Below are 9,842 nucleotides of genomic sequence, written 5' to 3'. Positions count from 1 at the left end.
AACTGTTCCATCTTTTTTTTTTCCCCCCAGTGAGCCTTAATTAGGAGAACAAAGTTGTTAAAAGCCTTGTCTTGCCCTTCCCCTCTTCCCCGCACACAAAGTCTTCTTCACAGACCCTGGGTTGGGCTTTTTTTTTGTCAAAGAGCTCAGCAAAGCTGACAGCTTGGCAGTTATTAAATATAAAAACTTTATTTCACAATATCCCTAAATTATGTTTCAAATGAAAAATGACACTTGCTTAAGGCATGAAGTGTGATTCTTGGTTTTTTCCCCCTACTTCTGCCTTTTTCCTATGAAGGCTTAAAGTATTGTTCTTTTTATTATGGTAATGTAAAAACCTCTTTCTTGCATCTCAAATTAAAAGAGGGAAAGCTTGCTATGTGCCCTGGATAATGATTCAACTATTGATCCAGCAGATGCTTTATTAGATTATTTTGAGACAGCCAAATGTAATTTAATACCTATTTATTTTCTATTCCTACGCCTGTCGGAGGTACAATCTTTTCTGCATGAAATTAGTACTTTCTCCTTTCAACCTCAAAGAAAGATTACACTATGATCCTTTCTTGGATTAGTTTGGGAAACTTTTTCCACAAAACATTGATCTTGAGGGTTCTTGATAGTCTTTTCCATTAATACTTTGAAGCCAAAACCTCAGCTGGGATCAGCGGGTTCTAGGCTTGTCTTCCTTATTATGCATTAATGCAAGAACTACTGATGTCAGGTAAAAGGGAAGGAGATTTCGGGTGAGGAAAATAGAGACAAAAAGGAAAAATGAGCAGGTTTCATACAGGCAGAGAGAAGAGGAATGGCATCCTTTTTATGTAGTTATCTGTAACCTGCAGCAGGGACTGCATGATGGTACACCAGAACGGCAAGAGAGCACGAGAGCATTCAGGTCAGTCAAAATTAGGGTGTGCTTTTATAAGACTGAGCCCAGCTACTCCACAGGCAGCTATTGCTGGGACACACCATCTTGCAGCCCACATCTCCCACGAGCCGCCTCGCAGGCCAGAAACGGCTGGCTTATCTGCAGGGTTACGTATGGGCAGGCAGCCCCGCTTGCTCTGGGGTCCGACGGGGAAAACAGCAGGACAGAGCTGGGGACAGAAGGGAGGGGAACAGGACGGCCAGCAGCTTGATGGGCTTATATCTAGCATATATAAAAAAAAAAGCCCCAGCTTTGCTAAAGGTCAGCAGGAATTGTGTAGGGACTGGGAATATTCAGGGTCCTCTCTTGTGCTTCTGAAAGTGCCCAAATCAAGCTGGCGGCGGGGTTTGTGATAAGGCACGGGCAGTCAAAAGTGCTCCCCTCTTAGCGAAAGCTTCCTCAAACTCCTGGGCTCCAGATACAGGGCTGGAGGTGATTGCCCTCCTTTATTTCCCTGTTTGGACCCTGGAAAGGGAGGAAGGGAAAACGGCAGGAGGGATCTTTAGAGGACAAAATTACTTTCTCTGCAACAAACAAAAAAATTTACAAGTTAAATGTCACACAGAATGGTCCTATAAAAGTTAAATGATAATTGCTCTGTTGCAGGAAGCGCCGTGAACCAAACACAGAAAGAAGCACACCCTCCTGCCATTCCACACCGCCTGCAGGAATCCACCTTGCCCTTTGCCTGCTTTCTGCAGCCCCTCGCGGGATCACCCAGGCTGCGAACGACTGGGCAGGGACCTCCCTGCCATCACTGCGCCCACCAGGTTCCATCCCTCCTGGCCATCACTAGACCTTTCTCTCATGTTTTTGGATTTAACTGCAACAAACGCATGGGGGATCAAACCCATACGGGCTCTGAACTGACCAAAACGATATCAAGTATCATTAAACAGAGCAGAGGTGGTGGATCTGAGCGGGACTGGGAGCTTTGATTTCCCCTCCGCCTCCCCTCCCAGAGGGGTGCTGAGCTCTTTAACTCCTTGCTTAGGCAGGCAGCAGCGGGGAGACGCCGACCTTCAGACCGAACAGCTCAAGCTGAGCAGGGAGCAAGCTCTGTCAAGAGACGTGCCTTAAAAATCGAACTCTGGCTTCAAGCAGCACAAACGCGCGTCCTAATTGTACCTCGTACCGCGCGCTAGGCCGTCCAGATGACACTCACATTCTGGTGTTAATAAGCCATTTGTCCATCTGGTGCTTGCACAGATGACACGCCTTCTCAATGGTATTTTAAAAGTGAGAAGTATTAACTCTATAAATATGTAGATAATATCTGAAAAGAAATTCCATAAAAATCAACTCCAAACCGTTGTTGATGAACATGGCCGTGACCGGAGCCAAACGGCACTCCATAAATCCTAATATGCCTGCGCTGATCCCAGGGCAGTGCTTACTGCAAGCAGCTTTAACTGGAAGAAATCGACAGCAGTAGCCACTCACTTGACATTGCACAAACCAAAGACACGCGTGCTGACCACTTCTTACCTCCACGCAGCACCAGGACTGTGACCGGGCCGGCAATCGGCCGGTATTTCCAGGGGTGAGAGCTCCAATTGAGGGAACGGGGCAGCGGTACCTGTCCCCAAAGCAGCTCCTGGCCCCTCCTGCGGTACAAGAGCAAGCTACAGCTCACCTGCGTGGGGCCACATCTGCGAGGGACGACGCAGACAGATCAACAGCAAGGAGAATTCGGAGACAGACTTGTACTAGCAGCTGGGGCAGGTTTTACTCTTACTAATCAAACTTGCTGCAGAAAGTCTAGAAAATCAGATTTCAGAGGCAAGAAGCCATGTGTCCAACTCCATACCTCTGTCAGCAGAAAACTGTTCCCTGCGGAGTATTTTTCTGGCACAGGCACGAAGATAGCAGTAGGTCTCCCTTTCCCAAAGCATCCCAGTGTTAAGATGAGAGAATCTCAATTTAAAACAAAATATCCACACTGCAAACAAAGCCAGCCTTCCTGGAGAGCAGTAATTGGAAATACTCACTTCCGTGCAGTTATAGTCTGGTAATTCTAAGCAGTTAAGTTGCAGGGAAATATTACAGAAAATTGATATTCTTGCAACACAGTGTTCTGAAGGGAGCGTCTTTACACCCCCTTTTGCCAAGAGGAAATCATCAGAGAAGAGTTTTTCCTTTTCTCCTGCCTCTTACTATTCCAGAGAGCAAGGATAGACAGTCCTTATTAACAAAGGGAAACTTAGGAACCAACACGAGAAAGTGGGGCACGCACTGTATTTTTTCTGGACAGAGTAGCAGTCTTTTACTGATAAACAAACAGGATGAAATTGCTAATTACGGCCTGGAGCTAGGAGGACTTCTATTAGGAGCATCCTGCTGGAGTCTGAGCACCTGTTCTCCACAGGAAGAAATGGTTCATCTCCAAAGGACGGACTGGAATTAGAACGGCTGCAACCTTTTACGAGGCCATAGCAACCTCTCCAGTCATTACACCAGACCGATTAAAACTGCTTTGATCCTGTTCTCCTTGCACCGACCTGGCTTTTTCCCCAGCCCAGCACATTTGACTTCGCAGGAGGCTTTTGTTTCAATTTTACAACCCGTTTAATAGCTTGAATTCCTAAAGAGACCCTTTCAGAATGCCAGTACGCTACCACAACACATTACAACAGGAGACGCCACAGCAGTCTGCTTGTTCGTTGCCCCGTGTGACCGCAGGCAGGCACTCGTTCCTGTGTTACGACTTTCATCCATCCTGCTTCCCTCCCTCCCAATCACAATCGAACCCCACAGGTCAGAGAGGCTTTTTAATGCTACGCTGAGGGCGTATGGAATCGTAGGATGTTCTCTCCGAGGAACAGCATCAACGAGGTTTCTTGCTCAGCCCCCCAGCTGCGTGACTCTGAGCCTGCTCAGGCACAGGCTCATCGAGGTCTCTTTTCCGCAAAAAGCCTTAAACTGAACTCGACAAAAAAGCAAAGCTACATTTAATATTCTGCTGGTGGGAGAGGAAGAAAACACTGAAACATGAAAGCTTGTGATGTATTCCTGTGTGCTTTTGAATAAAGAGCTAGAAAGTGACGCACAGACAATCCCAACACACTTATTTCACACTGTTCCCGGGTAGAGCAGGATGCTGCAGGCTACAGCATGACCTTGGCATAAACAAGCAGCAACCAGTACTTGACTGAAGGAAGGACAATTACTGAGCAGCGCCCGGCTATCAAACTATTCCAGTGAACGGGCAACATTTTATTTCCCCTAATGGTCACAAGAACATTTGTTCCTGAAGGTTTTCGAAGTGATCTGGCAGGTAAAGCATCAGACTGGAGCCAAGAGGAGGAGCTCTGTAATGGGGTTTTAACTTACCTGCTGCGCCCTTCAGCCATTTGCTGTATCTCTCACGCTTTCTTTTATCAATACTTGGTATTCGTTCTTCGGAGTCCAGACTCCCATGCAACACAGCGAGACCTGTCAGTACTCTGAGAACAGGTCAGCAGGAACAAGACGACTGACTAGAGACTTTGGAGTTAAATAAGTGTTTTTACTTTCAAGTGTCATAGTGCCAGACTTGTAACTCAAGCTAACAGCAGAATATACAGAGGATATTCAATACAGAGAAACTCAAGCACCTGAAAATTATCAGCCAGCACTGTACAGCCAGGGAATTCTTCTTACAAGGTTTAACCCCTGTACAAATGTTTGCGACACACTGAAAAACGCATTTTGGTCAACAAGAATACAGTTACACAGGTCTAACAATTACAGACGCAGGTTCTCCATTTAAACCTGGTCAGCATCTCTCTCTGCTTCTCAGAGGAAAGCCTCTCACTGAGTACTATCCAGATGAAAAGGGAGCATTAACGTGCCAACTTCAATATGTATTTAATAACTCAGCACAGATTTGAGACATGGCCATTTAATGTTTGAATAAGCTCTGAATCTGTGTCAAGAGAGAAACTAACAGAACTCCAACAAGATATTGATGACCTGCAACTTACTGAAATAATTTAACACATTTACAAGAAGAACAGTTAAGGTATGGCTAAGAGCTGTACATTCCACTTGAAGCTCAGACATTATGACCAGCATTTCCAGTATGCTCATTCCTTCTTCCGCTACTACCCATTGATGCGGTAATTCACATGGATTTCAGGTTTGATGTCACATACTAGTGACAACAGCTGGGAGAGGACCACCTCGCGGTTCTTCTGGAAGTTCTGCTGGATCACGCTCATCTTCTCCTGGGTCTCTTTCTCAACTTCAGTGGTGCAGCTGCCATGAGATCCAAGTGCCTACAAAGAGCAAAGGAAAGAGAAAGCTCACGTGCAAGTAGTTTGACAAAGAAAACGCTATGCCTACCTCTGGATTTTGTTATTCTGGACTGCCACACTGCATCTCGCCCATTAATCTTTGCTGCGGAAGAACTGCACTAAAAAAAAAGTACCATTGGATTCTCTGCTCAGACTTGCCGCTAAACTTGCCCAAGTTTGTATTTCACCCACAGCCTGTGCCTTTTATTCTCTCTTATTCATTATTTATCAGTTTAGAGTGTAGCCTTCTAAAGAATGCCTGAGAAAAAGGTCCTGCTGCACTGGCGACTGGAACTGGGAATCCCTGGGCACTACTGTACTAGATAGTGTTAGAGAAGTTGACACCCATGATTTAGTTCAAACACAGTCTTCACATCATCCCGTTGCTTCTGCCCTTGGATAATCTTCATACAAATCTCTGCCTTCCTAACAGGACTGTGGGCCACGTGATACGCACAGCAAGGAGTCTCTCACAGCTCACAACGTCCTTCTTGCCCCATAAGCACGGGCAGGGAGAGCAAACGCCCATTGTAAGTGTGGGGAAAAGGCTCAGAAGAAGTATGCTGAAGGAGACTAGCCCTCTGGGACTCAAATTCAAAGAGCTTCTCTCTCTGGAGAAGGATAAATGAAACAGAAGCAGCTGACAGGCAGTGAAGTCCACTTTACTAGCCTGGAATTGGCTGGTACCATCTGCCTTGTGAACCAAGCTAACAAGTGACTGTAAAACATTAATCTTGACCTACTGACATTATTATGCAGGAGACCAGAGGAGGTGGCAGTCTGCTAACCAGAAGATGGACAGAGGAGAGCGTTGCCAGGTCATTTTCTGAAGTTTTCAGAACTGGCAGGGGCACACAGGGACTGGAAACATCCTGACTGTGCTACAGCCCTCGGGTGGTGAAGGGCCCCAGTTCTGCGCCTGTTGGGAATACCTCCTCTTGCTCAGAAGGAAAGGAAAACGCACCCCTTGGGACACAGCAGGCAATACTGCTAAGCAGAATACAAGCCTTACAACTGCTTCAGCAAGAGAGCAGCAACTACGAGGCAAGTGGTTTTACCACTTCAGCATCATAGAAACCAGCTTGTCACAGGAGGAATGAGCTTCGTCTTTTTTTGACACTGCTACAAACAGCAGGTCTGGGGAGGCTGCCACTCATCAGGGCACCAGCCTGTACATGAGCTTATTAAGCTAATTCACTGCCAGTCAATCATTCTGGCTGTTGAGGTGCAATACACCATGTTCTGATTCACTTCCACTGTTTTTTCCATGACACGTGGCTATGCATCAGAGGCAGGCAGTTAGGGAAGTACTCCCCAGCATCACGTTCCACCACGGGGGCTGCTCTCGGGGCAAGTAACCCCAAACGCAAGGCTAAGGGGCTGGGTAGGTAACAGTGAACAATGTAGAAAACAAACCGCTGCTTCCTTGGCTTTGAACTCCTTCTCCCTCTGCAGGCGGTACTGCTCAATCTCTGCCTGGGCCTCTTCTTTTGCCTGCTTCAGCCTCCGATTCTTCCCTGTTTCCAAAGAACATACCAAATGAAATAAAGAGGAGAAAGTATTGAGAGTGTATTTCCCCACACCCGATGCACAACAATCGCTGTAGCATTTGCTACTGCAGCAGCCCCTTCTGTAGGAGGCATCAGCAGGGCACCGCACACCCTCACAGCCCCCCAGCTTTGCCAGCCTCAGGAGCAGGAGGTCACTCTGCGTGCCACCAAACCATTGCCAAGCCCTCCACGCAATGAGCTTCCACCAGTGAGAAACGGAGAGGTTCTGAGCCAGTGGATGCATTAGACAACCTGCAAGTCCGGCCTTGCTCATGTGAGCGTGCAACATCCCCCAGTGATCCCAAAGAGCACAGCACAAAGAATATTAAGTCTTCATTTTGTCTCAGGTAAATTGTGCAACTGATAGAAAAACCAGCTACTGCATCAACTTCCCCTCTTGGGCTTTCCACCACACCCTCCCCTCCAAGGTTATCATCCTCAGAGCGAGCTACAACAATCTACTTCTCACAAAACTGTCAGGGGGTAGAACTGCAACACAGTGCAGCTCCATTTAAAAAAAAAAAAATGCTTGAAGCAGGAAAAATTTGTAAAGGTGGGGATCTTTGCAACCAGAATTTCTCTCGCTTAACAGGAAAAGCTAAGGAAAAGCTTAACAGGAGCTCCTTGGCTCCCCAAGGACTAGCTCTCTCAGCTCTACAAAACCCCTAATCACCAACATGGAAATACACTGTTTTTATCAAGAAGAAAAAAAAAAATAAAAGTAGGAAAGCTGCAGATAAGCACGAGCATCCCCCAAACGAAGACCCTGCTGCCACGAAGGACGGCTTTCTGATGGCGGTCCCCTCCCCGGGAGGGCTCCCACCGGCCCAGGGGTCACCGAGCTCCTCCCAGACCCCGGCAGGCCTCTCCGCCTGCTGGAAGAAAGGCTGCCCGCTGCTGCCAGGGCACAGCCCACTTCGGTTTCGATACGTTCACCCAGGGTACCGGAGGAGCAGACCAACGCCGCGCTCCCAAGGAGCTCCCGCCCTCACCGCCGGCCCGGGCAGCCCTGGGGCCCCGCTCCCACCGGCGGCCACAGCGGCCCGCAGACCCCGCTCCTCCGCCCCCTGCGCTGCCGGGCGGGCCACCGGCCTTCTCCCGCCGACTGCGCCCCAGCAGCACGGCGGCACCTCCCGCTCCCCCCCTCCCCTGAGGCGGCCGGGCCTGAGGCGGCCGGGCCGGGCTAGGCCAGGCCGGGCACCCCCGCCGGGCCTCGCACCCCCGCCACCCCAAGCCCCCGCGGCGGGGCAGGGCCAGGCCAGGCCAGGCCAGGCCAGGCCAGGCCAGGCCAGGCCAGGCCGGGCCGGGCCGGGCCGGGCCGGGCCGGGCCGTACTCACGCTTGCGGGCCTCGGCCACCTTCTCGGCGGCGCGCTTCTCGGCCTGCAGCAGCTGCTGGATGCCCTGCGACTGACTCGCCATGGCCGCCGCTGCCCGCGCCGCGCCGCCGCCGCCGCCAACGTCACTGCATCGGCCAGGCCCCGCCCCAACGACCAGGCCCCGCCCCTTCCCCGCCCCCGTCACCCGGGCCACGCCCCCTCCGCCGGGCTGCGGGCCCGGGGGCTTCCCCTGCAGGAAGGCAGAGGACGGAATTTATTTTTATTTAGTTCATGTTTTTTTAATCATTGGCCTTGCAGCAAACCCAGAGTGCGCATTGGCCTTAGCACCGCAGGAAGCTTTGGTTCCCTCTGGGCAGCAGCATCTCCTCCCGACTGCACGGGACAGGGGGTCTCGCCCCCGAGCACGGAGCCACCGATGCACAGGGGAACTTGTAATATTTTATATTTATCCAGGACTGTCTTCACCAGGGGCTCCCAGTCTGCAAACACACACCCCCACTCCACCCCAGCCCAACCCTTGGCCATCACATCCCAGCCATGATTTAAAACCCTGAACGCAGCTTCCCCCAACACTTTCGGAGCATAAATTACACTTACGGCCACGACCAAAGCACGAGAGCCGTGACAGTGACTCACATCACTGCAGGGAGGAATGAGGGGCTGCTGGGACACCTCCTCCATCCCCCGTGATGAAAGGGACAGGAGAGAATGAATCAAATGCATATTTATAGTGCTGGATAGGAATTAGGAGTGTTTGGCAGGGTGACCCTCATCTGGACCCAGCGATTAACTAAATGGGCTTAGCAGGACAGTCCATCGAGTGCTGTATTTGCTTCAGTAAAAGAAAGATAAAAGGAAAGATGGGGAGAAGAGCTCTGATCACAAATTAGAATTTAGATATAAGGAAGAAATTCTTCACCATGAGGGTGGTGAGGCACTGGAACAGGTTGCCCAGAGAAGCTATGGATGCCCCATCCCTGGAAATGTTCAGGGCCAGGCTGGATGGGGCTTTGAGCAACCTGGTCTGGTGGAAGGTGTCTCTGCCCATGGCAGGGGATTGGCACCAGGTGATCTTTAAGGTCCCTTCCAACCCAAACCATTCTATGATTAAATCTGTGTTTTGAAGCAAGCCTGGGACCTGGCGGTTCGTGTGATCAGGGAGCAGGGGCAGCCACTGGGTGCAAAGGGGCGAGCAGGCGTCTGCCACAGCACCGGCTGCTCCCCTCGGGCACGGGACCATGCTGGCAGAAGGGAAACCCAGCAAATCTGGTCCTAAGTCATCTGCCACAAACGGGGCAGGTTCGGCTGAGGGGATGCGGCTCAGGCGCTGCACTGGTTATCGGTGAGCGCAGAAAGGAAAGGACGGAAAATGCAGGTCCAATTCAAAATATGCCACGGCACCTTGAGAGGTGGTGAGGTTCAGCTGGGCCAGATCCAAGCTGTTGTACAAGAGAAATGGCCCAAAAAATGGAAGTCATCTCATCTGGCTCCGAATCCGAGGAGCCTCCTGCCCTCCTCTCACCTCTGACCTCTGCAAAAGCCACCAAATTTAATTAAACTCTCCCACCGACTCCTGCAGCACTCGGATGATGCCTCCATCCCATTCCCATCTAGAAACTCAGCATCCTCATTAGCTGCTGCCATTTTTTCAAGGATGGTCATGTGCTGCTAATTAAAGCACTTGAGCTGAACCCACAAGTTACCCCCACAGCGGGATGCAACGCATCGAGCAGGGTTTGCAGCAAA

General features: G+C 50.2%; 1 protein-coding gene across 1 annotated transcript; it reads right to left on the bottom strand.

The window, feature by feature from the left end:
- Positions 1-4,418: 4,418 nt before the first annotated feature.
- Positions 4,419-8,236, bottom strand: ATP6V1G1 (ATPase H+ transporting V1 subunit G1). The gene is made up of 3 exons (XM_087752950.1): positions 8,097-8,236; positions 6,625-6,725; positions 4,419-5,190 (listed from the first exon to the last, which is right to left on the bottom strand). The coding sequence occupies exons 1-3, from the start codon at positions 8,176-8,178 to the stop codon at positions 5,017-5,019; spliced, it is 357 nt and encodes a 118-aa protein (XP_087609076.1). The 5' UTR covers positions 8,179-8,236; the 3' UTR covers positions 4,419-5,016.
- Positions 8,237-9,842: the final 1,606 nt, after the last annotated feature.

The sequence above is a fragment of the Nipponia nippon genome, unplaced genomic scaffold (genome assembly GCF_047370975.1).
Source record: "Nipponia nippon isolate SJK-2023a ecotype South Korea unplaced genomic scaffold, ASM4737097v1 scaffold_16, whole genome shotgun sequence".
Taxonomy (NCBI): Eukaryota; Metazoa; Chordata; class Aves; order Pelecaniformes; family Threskiornithidae; genus Nipponia; species Nipponia nippon.
This window is presented reverse-complemented; position numbering and strand designations above follow the sequence as displayed.